Genomic DNA, 22,854 nt, shown 5'->3' with positions numbered 1-22,854 from the left:
AGAAGGACCCTAACTTGAATAGGCATCAAGATGACACCAGCAAATAGCCCCGCCAGGGTTGCCAGGTGTGATTTTCAAAACCAGCCAAAGTCAGCTACACAACTAGCCCAAAACTAAAAGTAGCACAAAAATAGCAAAATATGTGCAGTGAAAAAAAGTCTAAAAAATACACAAATATATATAAAGATATGCCTTTTTTTACATTTTTTCATGAAACAAAATGGGTCAGATGTGGGGCCCAGGAGGTTTAAGGGTCCCATAAGGCCCTAACACATATACAATTTCAATAAATATTGGTAAACAGTTCTACCTTTTTAGGTGGCCAGCAGATTTTTCCCCCAAAATTGTCTGAAATTGGGGAAAGTCACCAGAAAATGCAAGAATGCTTAAGAGTGACGGGAGACTGGGGTACAGGGCCCAAAATCTAGTAACTCCCATTGCATGCTGGGTATTGTAGTCTTACATTGAACTTGGCAGTTGGCAAATTGGTAAACAAAAACTACATTAACCAATATGCATTGGGAGTCACATTATGGCAAGAAAAAAACTTTGGTTTCCAAAGTACCCCAAATCTGTACCTTGGCTAGTTTGTACTTTCAAAAACCCGCCTGGGCTTTAAATTAGTAGCCCAATTTGGCTGGAAACCCACCAACCTGGCAACCCTGAGCCATGCCTGCATGTCCTGTCCTTCTCAGCGGCTGTGGATAGCTAGGGAAAAGAAAGAGAGAGCCCACGGCTGCACACAGTCTGTATGGATCGCAGCACAAGAAGTCTTGGGAGGGGCAACATCAGTTTTCAAGCAATTAACCCTAAAGTTGACCCTAAAGGTATATAATAAAACGTTCCCTTCAATTTTATTTTAGTATGAGGAATGGATTGAGGAGTAAAAACATTATGGTATATATCCCCAGTGTCGGACTGGGACACCAGGGGCCCACCCTCAGTACTATTTTCTTCCTCTCTGTACTCAACTTCTATTCTCTTGGTCACTTTTCTTTAGATACTATAATCTATTATTGCACCTATTTAGCCACTTTATCATAGGAATAGGGAACGCCCATGAAATAGGCCAAATGTTTAGCAGCATTAGGGCCCACTGACACCTGGGCCCAACGGGAGTTTTCCTGGTATCCCAGTCCGACACTGTATGTCCCCTTTAAAATTGTAGGAGATACTTCAGTCTTGACTTTCATCTGAGCCAGGAGTGCAAAGGATCAGGGGTGACTGTATTTTAGGGTAGGGGGTATGTTTTTTTTTATTAAGGGTTTGTTTGATATAAATAAAAAAAGATAGAGCCTTTAAACATCTGTAATGAGCAATCATTATAAATGATATTTTATATAAAAATAATAGAGAGAGAGAGACAATGAGGCCTTCTTACAGAAGTAACTGACACATTTAATAGACAAAAGCATATATTTACACCTATGGTAATGACACTGTTTATTGTATATTCCATACAGATGTAAAACAAATAACACAGCAACAATAAAAGATTCTCAAAAGCAATTCTCATGGTAATGAAAAGCCAGGATAGATTATATTGGAAAGTAACGTGCAACTATTTACATATAGTGAGCGATTTATTTGTTGATACAGCATGCTCAAGGGTGAGATTGTATTAAAATAATGTCATAGAGATGCTGTGAAGCCCATGAGCAGATTGGGTGCCATTAAATCCACAATAATGCCACATTTGGCTTTATCCTCCAGTTGGGCAAACCTGATCTAGAAATATCTCTCTTTCAAATAGTATTGCGTGCAAGTAAAAGAATAACACAGAATGGGGCCTATCTATTAAGCTGTGTTAAAAACTGTATGTGAATACACCACACATTGACACACAAATCTGTTGTATTTATCAAGCTGGGTATTTAGGAAACTGCATAGCAAAGTGTAAAATTCTGGTATAAATAAGCAGTGATTACCATTGCTATACATATATACAGCATCTCTTAAGCCATAACTTTCTTGCCACCTAAACTTTTCCCATTGACTTGAATAGGTTATGCCAGGTCTGAGACGGTGTAAAATAATGGCATAAATGATGGCACCCCCTGGCCTTTCCTTTCCTTTAATTAGTTCTTGTTTAAATATATTATGTATAAACACATCATTAGAAGAAATAACCTTTCTACTGTTAAATTCACTTTGTAAAACGAATAATGTTTCAAGTTTGTACAGTATGATAACAAAGACCATTATTACGATGGGTGACTTTGGTCTCTCTGTCTTTGAGCAGGCCAGGTGGCAGTTGCTTGAGATGTCATTAACAACACCCCAGTAGGTTCAATAAGATTATCTGCTCACCTAAAAAAACAACTGGTTAAAGGAACAGGAACACCAAAAGTAATGAAAATATATTGTTGTGTTAGGCTGCAGTGGTAAAACTGGGGTGTTTGCTTCAGAAACTCTACTATAGATTATATAAACAAGCTACTGTGTAGCAATGGGGGCAGACATTCAAAGCTGAAAAGGCTTAGGATACACAGCAGATAACAGATAGAGTCTGTATTATACAATAGGATTGTTCAGAAGGTCTCTTATCTACTGTGTATCCTGTGCTTGAATGGCTGCCCCCAAGGCTAAACAGCAGCTTCTTTATATGAAGTACAGTTTTCTTTATGAAGCAAACACAGCAGTTTTGCCAGAGCAGGGTAATAATATATTATATTGTCATTCCTTTAAAACAATTTAAAATCCTTTTCTGGTGTTAGTGTTCCTTTAAGGAAGGATTATCTGATGGTCCTAAACCGCCACCTTCTATTATATTGGGTTAGATCCTTAATTAAAGATTTGTTACATTTTAGGACATCCTCCTCCAAAATGAATATACTCGTGTCCTATCCCTGTCAGTTTCCATCCTCCCTTCTCTCAGTGATCAGGGACACACACATATTGAAATCCTCCATGCTCCATACCCTGTGTAATTGTTTCTGTGTCCCTCCCATCACTGGTCTGTTCGTTTGCATTTTGCAATGCCCTGTCACAAGCTTCCTCCATCCCACTGCCAGGGTAAGGTATTAAGGTAGGTGCCAAGAGTAGTGCTAAAATGCCGCAAGATGTCTTCCAATGCTGCAGGATGTGCTAAAATGGACACGGACACTGTAATTTGTACAGATACTCATGTATATGGCCTTATTCATAGGGTCCTACCATCATATTTTGTGGACGTGCACAAAACTAAGATGTAGATTAAAATCTTGCCCCTAAGCCATTTGTTGTTACACTGGGGGGGGGCAGCCTTTATTTTTTTTTTTAAAAAAAGCTTTGGGTTCTTATTTTACATTTGTCAGTTGTAGCAAAAAAACATGCCATATGGTGAAAATAAGCGTATCAGGGATCATTTCTGTTGTTAATTGTAGATTGTTTTGATAAACTTTGAAGAAAACTGTATTAACCTCTATAAATGCAACACTTTCCTATGATTTCAATTTTAAAGATCTTAAATCTTCCAGAGGTTTTTTTTTTTCCCCCAAGATCGTACTCTGCACCTTACAGATATTCCAATTCATTTACACAGAAATCCGGGTCAGCACCTCTTCAACTCTTGCTGACAGAAATTGCTTTTTGACTTCTGCAACGTAGAATACAACAGCAACCACCCTTTGCAGCAGGGGGCTGATAAGACTACTTCCTTGGGCAAATGCTTATTGCATTTACAGACAGCTTCGTTGTTCAGAAGGGTCGTCGTAGAAATGCAGCTGGAGGGGACCCCACGCTGCTAGGGCTTCTTAGATGAGAATCAAAAGACCCTGGAGTCATTTCAACTGAACTGTCATTCTGAGGAGTTTGTCCTTTAAGGAAATCATCTTCGTCATCTGCAGTCGAACCCTGTGCACAAAGATATAAGGGCATATACTATATATACGGATTACTTATATCTTCCTTTGGATCAAGTACAGGCTACTGTTTTATTATTTTGATTATTTGGATAAATAATGGAGTATATAGAAGATGGCCTTTCCATAATTAGGATAATTTCTGGATAACGGGTTTCCAGCAGTCCTGGACTGGCAATCTGTGGGTTCTGGCAAATGCCAGAGGGGCTGCTATAAGGTCCCATAGAAAGTCTGTATTTATTGGGCTGGTGGGGGCTGTTTTGGCCTCTATGTGGGCTGATTGGGCCTCTGTCTACCTGAAATGCCAGGGCCTATTTAAATTCTCAGTCCGGACCTGGTTTCCAGATAACGGATCCTATATATATAGCTAATACAGCTAATATACAGCTAATTGGAGGAGTGCGGATCTGTTTGGTTGCTATATATATATATATATATATATATATATATATATATATATATATATATATATATATATATATATATATATATATATATATATATATATATATATATATATCTCTATCTCTCTATATATATATATGCAAAAATACACTTATTTCTTATGGATTAATGAAATCTAATGATACATTTTAAGCAGGCAAAAAAGGGAATACATACATGGTTATATAAATATACTATATTGTGACACCTTTTCAAATAAGATATATTATAGACAGGATACTGACTACATAGCTACAGCTGTTGACCCTCAATTATAGGCTCACTATTATCTTTCAGAAGCCTTAAAGAGCAGTACACATTTAAATACACATTTCCTCAACATGAGGACAATAAATAGGACTTGGGCTGAAAATGTACTTTGCCTATTACAATTGTGTAAGAGCCAAAAATTTGTAAATTGGAAACACAAATAAAAATTTTTTTTTTCTGAAATCATTACCCCCTCACTATCTTAAACAAGGTAATTTGTTCAAATGAAGGTATGAAGGTAAGCAGCTCTGTATAAACAAACCCAAACCTTTTAAGCTTTGAGATAAGGAGCTTATTACAAAGAGGACTTATCTGTGAAAAATGATTTTGCTACTTAGGCTACCGAAACATAGTGCAATTACTGTAATAAGTGAAATAAGTAGGGTGAGACTCTATACACATCTGGGACTTTATGTGCCAACAGACAAATGCAGGGGTGCCAAAATAAGCCCAGTGTGTCTTGTTCTAATGGGGTTTTTTTCCCAGTACACAATGCTGCTCTGTGGTAATTGTGGGCAGGTATATAAGTATCCTAAAGGTTTTATGTAATATTCAGAATGGAGCAGCACTCCAATATTCTTCAAACAAATGTGTTTATTGATTCATCACTCGTGTAACCTTCTAACCTTGGTTACACGAGTAATGACTCAAACACATTTGTTTGAAGAATATTGGAGTGCTGCTCCATTCTGAATATTATATATAGAAGTAATCTCATGTACCTTTACACACTTTTCACCTCCTTTCAAATCTTCAGAGTTAGACTCTTCCCATATTTGATAAAATGGATCCATAAGCTTTTTACACCTGTAAAAGATTTACAGAGAGAGTAATTTTGCAAAACTCATTTGATTCCAAAACAAATATCTGTAGTGAGTATCATTTTCTGCTAAAATAATAAATAATTTGGAAGCAGTAATGATTCTTATTTTATACAGATACAAAGCCAATACAGGAACACTAAGAAAGTGCACAGCAATGATCGTATAGCGAAGAAAGTCAATTAGAGATGTCTTCCAATGTCAGTGTGAGTGCCCTATTAGACACTTAAAAATGTATATACAGTCATATGAAGTTTGGGAACCCCTCTCAGCCTGCATAATAATTTCCTCCACTTTCAACAAAAAAGATAACAGTGTTATGTCTTTCATTTCCCAGGGTGTTTTCTGAACAAAAATATTTAGTGAAGCAGTATTCAGTTGTATGAAATTAAATTAAATGTGAAAAACTGGCTGTGCAAAAATATAGGGTACCCTCGTAATTTTGCTATTTTGAATGCACGTAACTCCTCAATACTGATTACTGGCAACACCAAATTGGTTGGATTAGCTTGTTAAACCTTGAACTTCATAGGCAGGTGTGTCCAATCATGAGAAAAGGTATTTAAGGCAGCCAATTGCAAGCTGTGCTTCTGTTTGACTCTCCTCTGAAGAGTGAAAGCATGGGATCCTTAAAACAACTCTCAAAAGATCTGAAAACAAAGATTGTGCAGTATTATGGTTTAGGGGAAGGCTACAAAAAGCTATCGCAGAGGTTTAAACTGTCAGTTTCAACTATAAGGAATGTGATCAGGAAATGGAAGGCCACAGGCACAGTTGCTGTAAAAGTAGAAGATTGAACAGCACCACCAACTCTTCAAGTAATTAAAAAGCCTTTATTTGTGCTTTTGTGTGCATCACAAAAGCACAAATAAAGGCTTTTTAATTACTTGAAGAGTTGGTGGTGCTGTTCGATCTTCTACTGAACAATTTGCCAATGGGAAGTGGCCATTTTAGAACGTGCACCATCTCCAAAGAATACTGAGAATCGATGTGCGGACTACTCTTTTTCTACAGTTGCTGTAAAACCCAGGTCTGGCAGGCCAAGAAAAATACAGGAGCGGCATATGCGGAGGATTGTGAGAATGGTTACAGACAACCCAAAGATCACCTCCAAAGACCTGCAAGAACATCTTGCTGCAGAAGGTGTATCTGTACATCGTTCTACAATTCAGTGCAATTTGCATGGCGGAATTCCAGGAAAAACACCTGCTACCTACTGTCAAATTTAGTGGAGGTTCCATCATGCTGTGGGGCTGTTTGGCTAGTTCGGGTACTGGGGCCCTAGTTAAAGTCGAGGGTCGGATGAATTCAACCCAATATCAACAAATTCTTCCAGATAAAGTTCAAGCATCAGTCACAAAGTTCAAGTTACACAGGGGTTGGATATTCCCAAGACAATGACCCTAAACACACTTGGAAATCTACAAAGGCATTTATGCACAGGGAAAAGTACAATATTCTGGAATGGCTGTCACAGTCCCCCGACTTGAATATCATGGAAAATCTACGGGATGATTTGAAGCAGACTGTCCATGCTCGGCAGCCATCTAATTTAACTGAACTGGAGAGATTTTGTATGGACGAATGGTCAAAAATTCCACCATCCAGAATCTCGTCAAAGGCTATAGGAGGGTCTAGAGGCTGTTACATTTGCAAAAGGAGGCTGAACTAAGTATTGATGTAATATCTCTGTTGGGGTGCCCAAATTTATGCACCTGTCTAATTTCTGTTAATCCAATAAACTTTATGTCACTGCCGAAATACTGCTGTTTCCATAAGGCATGTTATATATTAAAAGGAAGCTGCTACTTTGAAAGCTCAGCCAATGATAAACAAAATTCCTAAGCATTAAGAGGGGTTCCCAAACTTCTTCATATGACTGTATAGTACAGTGCAGTATTTTATTTTAAAATTGATTATAAAATAAATACAGGCTACTTACAAACCCAAAAGCATAAAATAGTTCTCAAAATGGCTCTCAGAAAGGCTCAGTGTGTTTCACGTTGTTCCACCACACTCTTCTTCAGGAGTTATTTACTGAATGCTGAATTGTTTGCAGTCTGGTGAGCAGACTAGCTCACGGAGTGACCTCTGTACTGGGCACTTAAGCTGGCCATAGACGCAAAGATCTGATCGTACGAATCAAGGATTCGTACGATTTTCGGACCGTGTGTGGACATTTTTCGTCCGGTGGAGATTGGTCGTTTGGTCGATTAGACAGGTTAAAAGAATTCTGTCGGCTGCCGATAATATCTCTGCATGTATTGCCGATCGTGCGATTTTCAGAGGGAGACTGTCACTAGCTTTGGTCGGACATAACTTTCTTACGATTGTTGTCAGGGGCAGAACATCGGCTGATCTGTTCTTTTGTACTTTATTTGATCGGAATGGTTAATGGCAGGTCGGGAGATGGGGAAGTCCGATCGTTCGATGATTCGTACGATCGGATCTTTGCATCTATGGCCAGCTTTACAGTTTTTAGCCCAATTTTTAAGTGTCTATAATGAAGCACTCACATGGACACTGGGAGACATCTTTAACTGATTTACTGCACTTTATGAACATTTAAGTGAATGTTCTTACGCTCTGCCTGTGATTTCCAATGTAGAGTGCATCAATCCTCATTCAGGGCACCGCTTCCCCTTAGGCAAATCTTTAAACAATTGGTTCAAGGAGAGCACTTCAAAGCAAAATGCTGTGAAAAAGTATTTATTCACTGACTACCATACACAACATGTTTCGGGCCATTTGTGCCCTTTGTCAAGTGCCACTTGAGATTATCCAGCTTTAAGGTGGCCATACACGGGCAGATAAAGCTGCCGATATTGGACGTCTGGACCAATTTGACAGCTTATCTTCCCGTGTATGGGGGCTTCCGACAGGTCTTCCCGATCGATATCTGGCCACGATATCGATCGGGAAGGTTTGATTTTTAACAGACCGACCCGTCGGAGCCTATTGGTGTATCGTAATTCGATCGTTCGGCCATACGATATAGCCATGCCATTAGTGGCATATCGGGGAAAGATCCGCTCGCCAAACGAGCGGATCTTTGAGTCTATGGCCAGCTTTACTCTACTCTAAAGGCAGTTAATTTTTTTGTTTTTACTAAGAGAGAAGATAAACTATATATACAGTGGTGTGAAAAACTATTTGCCCCCTTCCTGATTTCTTATTCTTTTGCATGTTTGTCACACAAAATGTTTCTGATCATCAAACACATTTAACTATTAGTCAAAGATAACACAAGTAAACACAAAATGCAGTTTTTAAATGAGGGTTTTTATTATTTAGGGAGAAAAGAAATCCAAACCTGTGTGAAAAAGTAATTGCCCCCTGAACCTAATAACTGGTTGGGCCACCCTTAGCAGCAATAACTGCAATCAAGCGCTCTGGAGGAATTTTGGCCCACTCATCTTTGCAGAATTGTTGTAATTCAGCTTTATTTGAGGGTTTTCTAGCATGAACCGCCTTTTTAAGGTCATGCCACAACATCTCAATAGGATTCAGGTCAGGACTTTGAAGAAAAACAAAATGAAGACTTTGGAGTGGCCTAGTCAGCCATTCAGAGGTGGATTTGCTGGTGTGTTTTGGGTCATTGTCCTGCTGCAGCACCCAAGATCGCTTCAGCTTGAGTTGACGAACAGATGGCCGGACATTCTCCTTCAGGATTTTTTGGTAGACAGTAGAATTCATGGTTCCATCTATCACAGCAAGTCTTCCAGGTCCTGAAGCAGCAAAACAACCCCAGACCATCACACTACCACCACCATATTTTACTGTTGGTATGATGTTCTTTTTCTGAAATGCTGTGTTACTTTTACGCCAGATGTAACGGGACGCGCACCTTCCAAAAAGTTCAACTTTTGTCTCCTCGGTCCACAAGGTATTTTCCCAAAAGTCTTGGCAATCATTGAGATGTTTTTTAGCAAAATTGAGACAAGCCTTAAAGTTCTTTTTGCTTAAAAGTGGTTTGCGCCTTGGAAATCTGCCATGCAGGCCGTTTTTGCCCAGTCTCTTTCTTATGGTGGAGTCGCGAACACTGACCTTAATTGAGGCAAGTGAGGCCTGCAGTTCTTTAGATGTTGTCCTGGGGTCTTTTGTGGCCTCTCGGATGAGTTGTCTCTGCGCTCTTGGGGTAATTTTGGTCGGCCGGCCACTCCTGGGAAGGTTCACCACTGTTCCATGTTTTTGCCATTTGTGGATAATGGCTCTCACTGTGGTTCGCTGGAGTCCCAAAGCTTTAGAAATGGCTTTATAACCATTGAAATTGAACTCAGGTGTGATAAACCACAGTTAAGTTATTTTTTAACAAGGGGGGCAATCACTTTTTCACACAGGCCCATGTAGATTTGGACTTTTTTTCTCCCTTAATAACGTAAACCTTCATTTAAAAACTGCATTTTGTGTTCAATTATGTTATCTTTGACTAATAGTTAACGGTTTTTGATGAGCAGAAACACTATATATATATATATATATATATATATATATATATATATATATATATATATATATATATATATATATATATATATATATATATATATATATATATATATATATATATATATATATATATATTTGATGTTATTATAAAGATTGTTGTCCTAAGATTTACTTTCCCGACACTTGAGGTTTGGTTATGATTAATCTGAAGAAATATTTAACCATTACTACTATGCTATGTCACATTAAATGACCGCCATAATCTCAAAATGTCTTGGAGCATTGTACATGTTATAGCTGAATCCAAGGTTAGTATTTATGGTAACTCTAATAAAAGTTTATGAGAAAATATAGTGAAATGTCCATGGAAAGTGCCATTTAGAGATTATCTAAGCATGCTTTAACAAAATGCCACAGCCTAGAATGCTAGACCATAAACCTTCTAGGATCTAGGTATGGAATTATAAAAAGCCAAAGCTGAGCAAGTAATACAAGACCCTTGGGGGGGGGGGCAATAGAAAACATACACTAAATTATTAAGATTTAAAATACAGAGATTTCATTAGTTTACATTTTGCTTTAAAAAAATCTTTAAAGGTGTGTTTCACCTTTCAGTTAACTTTAAGTATGTTATAGAATGGCCAATTATAAGCAACATTTTAATTGGTCTTCATTATTTTTTTTTTATAGCTTTCAAATGGAGGTCACTCACCCCGTATAAAAACAGATGCTCTGTAAAGCTACACATTTAATGTTATTGCTAATTATTCAGTCCTATTTATATTCCAGTCTCTTTATTCAAATCAATGCATGGTTACTTGGGTAATATGGACCCTAGCAACCAGATTGCTAAAACTGCACAGCTGTTGAATAAAAAGCTAAAATAACACAAAAACCACAAATAAAAAATGAGAATCAATTGCAAATTTTCTCAGAATGTCTCTATGCCATATGCTTAAAGTTTATTTAAAGGTGAACAACCCCTTTAACATTTCTTAAGCAAATGCTTATCTTCTGCTATATAAAGCAATCTCTCTTTTACAACAAGGAAGATGCAAATTCTGTGCAAAGTAAGAAGTACAAACCTTTTCAGAATGCAGGGGTCAAAGGGAAAGAAGCTGTCAAGTGGATTAAAGCTGACTTGAACAGAGTCACCACCAGTGCTGCTTCTTACAATGGGGATCATCTGCCGATTGTTGCGCTCTATGATAGTGTAGCAAAACACCAGCTGGTATTTCCTACTCACACACCAGAAAGAGAGTGAATGTGAGAAAGCAATAATAGAAAATTAACACACATTAAAATATTTCTGAGGATTTTACATTCGGGAGAGGTCAGAGTTCTCAGTGCTGCCCCTGAGCACTAGTACTACTGGGGCAATATTTGGCCTTTTTCTATACAGGTAGGTATGTAGGTTCGGAGTGGGGTTTAAAGTGGTATGGTTTTCAATTGTTAAATTTAATTTACAAATCCCACAAGGGTAGCACGATAAGTTGTAGACAAATAACCCCATGACTATGTGGATGTGAATGCTAGCATAAATACACAAAATTATTACTAAACAGTTAACTAAAATTCACCTGGTGATGGCTGCAAAGAAGTTAACCACAGATGGAAGGCAGATTTTTAAAGGATTCAGTTGGCACATGACTATTCTTTCCAAATTCAGATTCTGTAGGTAGGTCAGGCCTATACAAAACAAAAAAAGTGTAGTTTATGGTATATTGTTTTAAATATTACATATCCTAATTTTATTGCCTCCTTTAAAAGAAGAAAGGTACTTGAATCCTTTTTGTAAACTGAATAAAACATAAGAAAAATAAAGGCTGCAAAAATGGAATCACCATCATAATAGCTGCAGTTTTGCGAGGGTGGATGTGATAATTACTTAGGAGGGTAAATTTCTGCCCCGTAAATACTTGTTAACGTTGTTTTATAATTTAAAAATGGACAAGAAGCAACTATACAATAACCAATGCCATGGCTACTACTTCATTATGCAGTTATTATGGTAATAAATAAGAACTGAAGCAGCACAGAGGTTAGGTTTAGTTGTAGCAGTAGTTGGCTGGGTTAGTAGGTTGAACCACCATTGTGAATTTTCTTTTTTGACCCTATTTCATTTAATGTGACAACAGGATTTTTGTTACTCACCGTTAAATCTGTTTCTCTGTAGTCGAAAGGGGGACACAGGGACCGATGGGGTTAAGCTCCATCCTCCAGGAGGCAGGACACTTGAAGTAATTAAAGGGGCGTGGCCAACGGGCTTTACCCCTCACACTGTACATTCCTATTCAGTTTGTTCCAAAGCTGCTAACGTAAGTATTAAAACTATCAACAGACAGAAAGTAAACCAAGGAACTATTCAAACGTGACCAAGCGGTCACCAGCTCGCCGAGGCGGGAAGCCCTGTGTCCCCCTTTCGACTACAGAGAAACAGATTTAACGGTGAGTAACAAAAATCCTGTTTTCTCTGTCGTCTTAGGGGGACACAGGGACCGATGGGGACTTAACAAAGCAGTCCCAACAACAGCAGGGTGGGAGCGAGCTGTATATACATATATGAATTTATTTGATTACGGATTGCAACACCATCCGTCCAAGAGAAGCTTCGGCGGAAGAATATGTGTCGACTTTGTAAAATTTGGCAAATGTATGAGTAGAGGACCAGGTAGCCGCCTTACAGATTTGCTCTAAGGAAGCTGAGTTACGCCATGCCCAGGAAGCACCCACCGCTCTGGTAGAGTGAGCCCTGAGTCCCTCTGGAGGAGGTTTTCCTTTTGCAGAATAAGCTTGCTTAATCGATTCTCTGATCCATCTAGACAAGACCGACTTAGAAGCTGGCTGACCCCTGCGGGGACCAGATGGAAGAACGAACAGAGCAGGGGATTTCCGAAAGGATTTGGAACGATCAATATACCATCGCAATGCTCTGACAACATCTAACTTGTGTAGTCGGCGTTCCTTATCATTCTTCGGATCTGGACAGAGAGAAGGAACTACGATTTCTTGGTTCACATGAAATGCAGAAACAACCTTGGGCAAGAACGTCGGTAACGTTCGGAGAACAGCTTTATCTTTATGGAATATCAAGTATGGAGGTTCACATGAAAGGGCGCTGAGTTCCGATACTCTTCTAGTAGATGAAATTGCCACCAGAAAAACCACCTTATAAGTAATCCATGTATCAGAGACTGAACTTAATGGTTCAAACGGTGGATCGAGCAATGCTTCCAGCACTAGATTGAGGTCCCAGCCTGCCACGGGTGGGCGGAATGGTGGCATGATGTGTGCCACTCCTTGCAGAAACGTGCGTATAATATCTTCATTCGCTAGGCGAGATTGAAAGAGGATTGACAGAGCCGACACTTGAACCTTTAAGGAGCTAAGCTTGAGGCCCATTTTTAAACCTTGTTGCAGAAAGGAAAGTATTCGTGGTAACTGTAGTTCAAGGAAAGGAAAGTCTGACTCCTTACACCAATTGTAGTACGAGTGCCAAACTCTGTGGTAAGACCTGGACGAAGATGCTTTTCTAGCCTTCAACATGGTAGGTATGACCTCTTCATCTAATCCTTGGCTCTTCCAGATGGAAATCTCAACAGCCATCCCGTCAAAGAGAACAGTCCGGGGTTGTGGTGTGTTATGGGCCCCTGCTGCAGAAGATCTGGTCTGGACTCCAGCCGAACTGGCTGAGCGATTGACATTTCCCGTAGATCGGTGAACCACGTTCTCCGAGGCCAGTATGGTGCTACCACAATTACCGTCAATTGAGATTGTTTGATCTTTTTGAGCACTCTCGGTAGCATAGGAAGTGGAGGGAATACATAAGCTAGATTGAAATTCCAGTGCTGGGTCATGGCATCCACCCCCAGTGCCAACGGATCCCTGTAGCGGGCGAAAAACCTTGTTACTTTTCGGTTGCTTCTGGAAGCCATTAGGTCTATGCTGGGAATGCCCCATTGATTCGTGAGTTGATCGAACACTTCTGGGTGTAGTTCCCATTCCCTTGGATCCAGATGATTTCGACTGAGGAAGTCTGCCTTTGTATTGGATATTCCCGGAATGTGAATTGCAGATAGCTGTACTGAATTGATCTCTGCCCAGTGTAGAATTTGTCTTGCTTCCGTCAGTGCTGCCCGACTTCTCGTGCCTCCCTGACGGTTTATGTACGCTACCGTTGTAGCGTTGTCGCTTTGAATGCGTATTGGTTTTTCTGCAAGCTGTCTCGTCCATTGAGCTAGGGCTAGCTTTACTGCTCTTAGTTCTAGGATATTTATCGGTAGTCTGGATTCCTCGGGAGACCATAGACCTTGTGCTGACTGATTGTAGCAAGTCGCACCCCATCCCTGAAGACTGGCATCCGTTGATATCACAACCCAGTTCGGGGTTGCCCAGGATTGACCTACTGCTAGGTTCTTCGGACTCAGCCACCACCGCAATGCTTTCTTTGTCGGTTGTGATAATGAAAGGAGTCGAGATAGCGGACCCCCTTTCCATGAAGTAAGAATGCTTGCTTGAAGCGGTCGAAGGTGTATTTGTGCGAAAGGTACCGCCTCGATGGCCGACACCATCGTCCCTAAAACTTGCATTGCCCTGTGCACCGTTATCCATTGGCTGGATAAGAGTGACCGCACCTGATCCCTGATCCTGATCTGTTTTTCTGCGGGTAGACTTACAGTCTGCGAAATCGTGTTGAATTCCAGACCCAGAAACAACATGTTGTGGCTGGGGTGGGGATTGGACTTCGACCAGTTGATGGTCCATCCGAAGTCCTGTAACAACTGTACCGCCTTCTGTAAATCCTCCTTGGCCCTCATCTCTGATCTGGCCTTCAGGAGGAGGTCGTCCAAGTAGGGGGTCACTGAAATCCCTTGTAGCCTCAACGTGGCCGCTGTTACAGCCATTAACTTCGTGAACACTCTGGGGGCAGACGATAGTCCGAACGGAAGCGCCACGAACTGATAGTGCTTGTTTTTGAATGCGAATCGGAGATAACATTGATGAGGAGGCCAAATCGGTACATGTAGGTAGGCATCTTTGATGTCTAAGGACATCATCAGTTGACCCTGTTCCATCCCCCGAATTACCGACCTCAACGTTTCCATCTTGAAGCGTATCGACCGAATGAATTTGTTGAGACCCTTGAGATCTAGTACTGGCCGTAGTCCCCCATCCTTCTTTGGTACTGTAAACAGGTTGGAGTAAAACCCTGAGAATCTCTCCGTGTAGGGTACTGGAACTACAACTCCGGATCTCTCCATCTTGTCTATACACTGTAGAAAGGCTTTTGCCTTCTGAGGGTTGTGGGGTACTCTGGACATGAGGAACCTCCTGGGTGGAACAGTTGTGAAGTCTAGATGATATCCTTCCGTCACAATTTCTTTGACCCAAGCATCCGTAGAATGCCGGGTCCATTCCTCCCGGAATCGAAGTAACTTGCCCCCTATCCAGTCCAACGATTCCGGAGGGAATGCCCCGTCAGACTGACGTGGGCTTATCTCCTGAGGGCTTGTTGTGAGGTCTATTGGTCTTCCAGGTTGGCCGACCTTTATCGTTGGATTTAGGTCGAAAGTGAGATCTTTGAGGGGAACTGTTACGTCTTGTATATCTGCCGCTGTGGCCACGAAAAAATTTCCCCTTTCTATGTGAAGCGGCCGCTCTGCTTTTGGCTTGTGGTAGGAAAGTGCTCTTGCCCCCTGTTGCTTGCGAGATGATCTTTTCCAGCTCTTCTCCAAAAAGACGTTGACCTTTAAAGGGCAGTGAAGTTAATGACTTTTTGGAACTAAGGTCCGCAGACCAATTTTTGAGCCACAGTGTTCTGCGTGCTGCAATGGATAAAGCTGAAGTGCGCGCCGTGATTTGAGATGTATCCAAAGTGGTATCACAGAGATAACTAGAGGCCTCAGCTATGGCTTGAGCAGAGGATAACAATTCTTGTCTGGACGTTCCATTCTGAATGTCCTTAATTAGGCCCTCAGACCATGCTTGAATAGCTCTGGACACCCATGCTGATGCCAAACAGGGACGCAACGTCGACCCTGCAGAGGTGTAAATTGCCCTTAGAAAACCTTCGAGCCTTCTGTCCGAAGGGTCTTTGAATGCTGCCGAGTCAGTGACTGGAAGAGTGGTGGATTTTGAAAGTCTAGACACTGGAGCATCAACTGCCGGTGGGTTAGACCATTTTTCCACCAATTCCTTTGGGAATGGATATGACTTTGAGAATTTTTTGGTAGCTTGAAATTTATGTTCGGGGGAATTCCACTCCTCCTGAATCAAACTCTGTAATTGCTCATTATCTGGAAAGCATACTGTTGATTTATGCTGTCTTTTAAATAGCGTAGGTGCGTTATCAGTCTGTTTGGGCTTTTGAGAAATATTCAGTACCTCAAGCACGCCCTTGATAATATTGTCTACATCGTGTAAATTTTCACGGTCTCTGCCCTCATCCTGATAGTCTTCCTCACCCATAGAAGAAGCCCCAGAAGAATCAATTTCACCTTCAGAATGAAATAATTGTCGCTCAGGAGATGACTCATCAGATCTAGTAGAATTGGCATCATCATCTTTTGTGTCATCTGACCGTTTGCGTTTAGTACTGGATTTGTGACTAAGTCTGACTAGAGCCTTTCCTAGGTTGTCTGCAATGGCAGGTAACCCCTGTAGAGATGCTAGGGATTGGGACAATTGAACAGCCCATAGAGGGGGCGGAGGTTCAACTGGAACTCTAGGATTTGGTTCCTCTGTGTCACTTCTAGGAGAATTTTCCACTTGTGCCGGTGGAATACTCCCTGAGGCGCTGGCTGCACCCTGCCCCTGCGTGCAAGACCTGCACAGCGACTCCCCCTGGCCCCCTGAAAACTTATTCTGACAATTTGTACAAGCAAGGTATCTCACCTGTGCTGAAGTAGGGACCTTCCCCCCCGACCTCGTGAATATTCCCACTGGCCTACCTTCTGCCATGTTATATATGAAGGTATAGTGTGTGGGGTATCGCCAGTAGATCACAGAAAGTGTTTCTCTTGGAGCCTGTCAGTAGCGTGCTTATCGTTGCGCTGTATGCTATAAAATGGCCGCCTGGAACGCATGTATGCGTTCCAATACGTGCGCGCATGCGCACCAGCGCGTTAATTCGCGCCGAAAAAAAGATGGCCGCCGGAGAATCAGAAGGTGGAACGCATATGCGTTCCACTCTCAGGCGCTCCCGGCTCAGCGCAAGTAAGTGCACAACCAGCGCTTCCATCCTCTGACACAGAAGACGGACCATGCGCCCAACACACACAGGCTATAGAGCGGATACTGTGGTCAGCACCCCAGAAGGGCAGCGTCGGTGGAGGTCAGGGGGGGGGAAGTGGAGGGGGGGGCAATGGGGGGGAAACCAAGGTTAGGCAACGTTCCTGTTAACAGGTAAAATGCCACTTACCTTTCCCCCCACACCGGCTAGACCCTCTGTACTGGTTTCTGCAGTACAGGCAACGTCTAGGTGGTCTGTATAGCTTTATGCTAGAGAATGACCCCGGTGTGTATCACCACGTAGGGGGCTGCCATACAAAAAACAGGTAACCCTGCTTTTTCGGCCTCACCCCGGGTATCAGACAGAGCTGAACGTAGCGTCAAACGCAGATCCAGCCTCCCGGTAGCAGGACACTTAAAAAACTGAATAGGAATGTACAGTGTGAGGGGTAAAGCCCGTTGGCCACGCCCCTTTAATTACTTCAAGTGTCCTGCCTCCTGGAGGATGGAGCTTAACCCCATCGGTCCCTGTGTCCCCCTAAGACGACAGAGAAACAAGTATTAATCAAACTGACAATAACAAGATAAAGGAGTATTGTGCACTCCTATAGGTACATCTGTGGTGAGAAGAAACAATCAGTGCCACTGTCAGAATTATATAAGTGCATGCTTTCACTGCTAACTTTATGTACATCGAAGATATTCTAATATTTTGTTTTAATTCGGGTTCTCCGGATGATAGGATGAATTGCAATTTGCCTAAATATGTGGATTGGCTAATTTGTTTGTAGGGATGGTGAAAGGGATGTCACTTCATAAAATGAATTATTAATGGAAAGTGATGTTAAACCAGATTACCAATCCAAACAGTCATAATGCAATTGCAAAGCAGTGTCAAAAATGCCTGTTTATGGCCCATAGATTAGTGATGTGCGGGCCAGCCCGATACCCAGGGGACCCGAGGTTCGGGCCAACCTTGCACTCCACCTTCAAATGCCGACTTCTGAATTCTCGCCCATTTTGTGACGTCATCGGCGGAGTGGGTCAGCACGGGTCTATAGAAGGAACCCGGAAGTCGGATGCAGGCGGGCGCATTACTACAATAGATGTAGCAATAGGAAATCTGCTGAAGTGCTGGACTACACTGCTTAGGGTGTGGCATTCTTAACTAGTAGTATTCACAAATTAGTACAAATGAGACATCCTAATTGCTTCATATACATACAAAATTGCACATACCTTTCCGCAAGTTCCCTTCTAAAAACTGTTTATGGCGAAATATAAAGGAGTAAAACACTGCCTGACTTGCAGCGTAGAAGGGACCATGGACAGTTACATCGCAGTAGGCTCTACTTCCAGCATCCTGGTTATCAATATAACCATGCAACCAGTTTACCAGGAGATCAAGGCAAGCTTTCACTGTCCTGCATTATAAAAGAAATTCTAAGAGATCAAAACATAATTACATTGTTTTGGGGATAGGATGGGAGGCTTGGTAGAAAGTGTTAGTATTCCCTGACAGATATAGGCAGCACATTAGAGTATCCTACAAAAGCAAAATTAATCAGAGATAAGCTGATAAGTGATCTACAGATTGTAGTAATGTAGTGGGGTATAAGTATAAACTGCTTTGTAAAAGTGAAATTTAAGCAATAATGAATTCAGGTTAAAATACAAACTTTAATGAGCATAAATTTGAAGGCCTTTGCCTAACAACAGTCATGCAGATTGAGAATACTCACACCAGTGGAATAAACTTGGCACGAGCCAGAAAACTTCCAATATAGTTTGCTGCTGCCTGTCGTATAACTGGAGGATTGTTTGGATTCTGTAGTTTTTTCCAGAGATGTTCAAGAAATGCTTCTGCAATGCCCTACAACACAACCAATTCAGAAGAATTTCTGAAGCATAGTATCATGGCAACTGCTTAGTAGTGGCAAAACAGGTGTCTAACTGTGGTCCTCACAGTTTGAATAGCTGGTGGTATGATGCTAGAATTTCTAAGCTCCACTCACTAAAGCTGGCCTTACACATGTAGATCTGAGTGTGGCCTTACACATGTAGATCTGATGTGTGTATCTGTGTGCTGGGACTAATAAGGCAGAACCAACCATTGGACAACGTTGGTTTGGAAACTGGCATGTGAGGAGCCAATCAACATGCCAAGTGATTTTTAACACTGCAGAGCTGGCAATCAGGACTCTTCAAAGTTTTTAAATTAAAGGGAAACTAAAGTCAAAAATAGAATAATGCTAGAAATGCTGTATTTTGTATACTAAACAGGAACTTACTGCACCAGAAGCCTAATTAAACACATGATTTATGCTTTCAAAGTTGGCCACAGGGGGGTCACCATCTTGTAACTTTGTTAAACATCTTTTCAAGACCAAGCCCATGCACATGCTCAGTGTTTGTCATAAATTATCAAAACAGCACAAATAATAATCAAATAATATCTGCCAGAAGCAGATACAGCAAGACTGATTAATAATCAGAATATGCAGACTGCACTGGGTCCTGTGTTGTCTTGTAATCTAATGTGGATTTTATAGTTTTTGTATTGTTTAATACAAACTTTCCCCAACTCTACAGAAGCAGTGGCTGCAGCAATAAAATCATCCAGTTTATCTGTTTAAATCTGGCTACATGATCTTTTTCCCTGCAGCTGGAGTTGGAAACATTAAAGAGGATGTAAAAGCAAACAAATACAATTTTTACTTTCTTTAATGAAAAATAAACATATCTCCAATATACTTTAATTAAAAAATGTGTACAATTTTTATAAGATTATACATATGCAGGTAGTCCTTAGTATCGTAATCCGCCAAATGAAGGGAGGGGCCCAGGTGCACCGCCCTGAGACCTCAGCAAAGGGAGCAGTTCAAAACCGGAAAAATGTAGAGCAGGCACTCAAATGAGCAGTCTTCCACCAGGCAAAGAATTAAAGTAAAAGATGTCTTTATTATGTCATTATTCCAGCCTTACGTGTTTGGTGATCACAACAGCCTATGACTAAGTATTGTGAACACGAAACTCCCAAGGCTGTAATAATGACATAATAAACACATCTTTTACTTTAATACTTTGCCTGGTGGAAGACTGCTCATTCGAGTGCCTGCTCTACATTTTTCCAGTTTTTATAAGAAAGCTGACTGTATGCAGTGAAATTCCCCCTTCATTTACTTGCTCTGATTGCTGCAGATATGAATCTCTACACGGTCGCCCGCTGTTCTACAGGGAAACAAACAAAGCTGCTCGAGTTCTGCTTAAAAGTACGATCATTTCCCTGCAGAGTAGTGATGTGCGGCCCGACCCGATAGCCGCGGATTTACCCGCACGGGCTGAAGGCGGGCGGGTTAGGGTCGGGAAAACTACTGCAGAGCAGTTAGGGACCGTCTCAAGTTTCCTATCCGCAGCAGTCAGAGAAAGTAAATGAAGGGAGAATTTCACTGCATACAGTCAGTTTTCTTATAAAAACTACATTTTTTTAATGAAAGTATATTGGAGATAGTTTTCTTTTTCATTAAAGAAAGAAAAAATGGGATTTTATTTTTGCCTTTACATCCCCTTTAAGAATCTGCTGGCAACAGCTCATCAGAGTACTGGTGACTATAAGCGTTAGCTGCATCTGGGGGGTGAAACATGGCAGGTAAAATGCTCAAAACTTGGTGTGCCTTAAGTGAAGTTTTTAATACAATATAAAACAACAATAAATGCATATGAAATTGAAAAGGGAAAGTTTACATGAACTATGCAGAACAGAAAATACATTTAATAATTTGATTTGGGTTTGGGCAGCTAATGAAAAACACTTAAGCAGGTTTATATAAAATGCAATGAATAGAACCATTGTAATACCTACCAATTTGAAGCTGCAAATATAAAACATGCAATACTGAACGTGGCTGGAAGCATGGGTTGGAAGAATCAACTTATCAAATACAGCCAACAAATCTCTGTACAAGTCTTTTGTTTTATTCAAGTCCAATGTATCTAAAAAATATAAACACAACTAGTTTAAAACATATGTAGAAATATTTCTTCCACCTGGGGGACACTGGGACGGTGAGAAGATTGCACTATAGATTCTAGAAGAAGGCATATAATGTTTATAGTGAAAGGTAAGCAATTATAATTGCATCATAATACAATTCCTTATGACATATCCACCCCATTAACCCATGATTAGTTTCTATTTATTTCTACCTTTGTATAACACATGGGACTAAAATACATTGGTGGAGAACAGTCAGAACCCGCCACCATCACCTGCCATTCAAGTGAATGGAAAACACAAGGTTTTAGTGGTACTGGTGTTTTAATCCCAAAAACACTCCATTGAGTGTTTCCCAGTAAAATAAATAGGAGGCAGCAGTATGAAATTCAAGCGCATCAGTTAAATATGAGCTTAAGAAATTGCATAGCCCCCTCCCCTGAAAACAAAGCAGAGTGGAAGATGCAGTACATCGCATTTATTTATTAGAAAAAGACAAATAATTACCATTGGTTAAGCAGATGTCCTTAATATAAGAACAGAGGGTCAATATCAATATATCCAAACGTTCAGCAACTGGATGGGCCATAGACTCACTAACAACAGGAGTTGTACTAATTTCTTGCAGATCTTCATCCTATGGATTTCAAATGTTTATCTTTAAAACAATATTAATGCAGGATAGGCTTAACAAGAACAGGGGAAAGTCTTGGGCACCCCCCCACCCCATTTTTGAGGGAACGGGGGAAAAGTTAAACCAGTTTCACAAGTGCCATAACTTCTTACCATGTTGAAAAGTCCCTCTTCTTTGTTTTGTTCTCCACCAGCTTGAAAAGCAGCCTCTTCAGCCTCCTCTATAGTCTGGCGAGAAGCACTTACCTACAAATCATATTAATGTCACGGAATGTTCAAGAATAGGCAATGAACTAAAAAATATATATATAACTACTACAGAGGAAAAAGTTTTCCTCTTTCAAAGTAAATTAAAAACTTCTCCACAAAAATAAATAAATAACAGCCATGAATTATTTGCTTATGATACCAGCCCCAGCTGAGGTAAACAATATGGCAACTTTCAGTGTTAAAAAGTGTTCTCACATAAAGCAATGTCCTTATACTTATCTGTATATTTAAGAGAATACAGCAGAAATGCAATCCTTAACCATAAGGAGTTGTTTTATTCTAAACATGCAAAATAACCGCCAGTAGAGATAGGCAGATATTAATTTTATATGCTTTTTTTAAATGGAAACAAGGAATTATGTAATGAACTTACATCAATCTTCAAAAGCTTTTCAATCACAAGCTCCAAAATCTCAAGCCTCAGCGTTGGGAAGTAGACAGTAATTCGCAGAAGGTTGTGCACATAACATTCCTGATTTAAAAAAGAAAAGATGGAAATTAAAAGCAGTAGGGAGGCTATTTGAGACAAGTTTCATGGAAACAGATCCAGACAACTTTCTCATACTTATGGGCATGGATCGAAAAGGTTGAAAGTCCAAAACAACAAACAAATTAATGGTGAGAGAGAGAACTAACATTGTGTAAAAAAAGCTTACCAATGTTCTTGCAGATTTGTTGGTGTAAGGAAACTTTTCCACAAGTATCGGCATGAGAAAACGAGGTGCCCTAAAAATATAAATAAAAAAAATACAATCATCAACAAAATATAGCAGTATTTGATACATAATATAACCAAGTACATGTTGAGAAATGTTCTAAGCACCTTAGTGTGATAGTAATACCCTAAGAAAGTGCTGTAAGGGTTTAACTTGCTCTGTCAATGAAGGCCGGCCGGTCAGCC

General features: G+C 40.5%; 1 protein-coding gene across 4 annotated transcripts in view; it reads right to left on the bottom strand.

The window, feature by feature from the left end:
• Nucleotides 1-1,377: 1,377 nt before the first annotated feature.
• Nucleotides 1,378-22,854, bottom strand: part of rrn3.L (RRN3 homolog, RNA polymerase I transcription factor L homeolog) — a 30,005-nt gene continuing 8,528 nt past the window's right edge. For 2 of the 4 annotated variants that reach the window (XM_018234291.2, XM_041575597.1), the window contains exons 8-18: nt 22,610-22,679; nt 22,327-22,425; nt 21,837-21,929; nt 21,558-21,687; nt 20,919-21,049; nt 18,799-18,929; nt 18,296-18,480; nt 11,407-11,515; nt 10,912-11,064; nt 5,279-5,363; nt 1,384-3,834 (exon numbers count right to left, since the gene is read on the bottom strand). In XM_018234291.2, the coding sequence (XP_018089780.1) occupies nt 3,679-3,834; nt 5,279-5,363; nt 10,912-11,064; nt 11,407-11,515; nt 18,296-18,480; nt 18,799-18,929; nt 20,919-21,049; nt 21,558-21,687; nt 21,837-21,929; nt 22,327-22,425; nt 22,610-22,679 (1,342 nt within the window). In that variant the 3' untranslated portion in view covers nt 1,384-3,678. 4 annotated transcript variants of the gene reach the window in all.

The sequence above is a fragment of the Xenopus laevis genome, chromosome 9_10L (assembly GCF_017654675.1).
Source record: "Xenopus laevis strain J_2021 chromosome 9_10L, Xenopus_laevis_v10.1, whole genome shotgun sequence".
NCBI classification, from domain to species: Eukaryota; Metazoa; Chordata; class Amphibia; order Anura; family Pipidae; genus Xenopus; species Xenopus laevis.
This window is presented reverse-complemented; position numbering and strand designations above follow the sequence as displayed.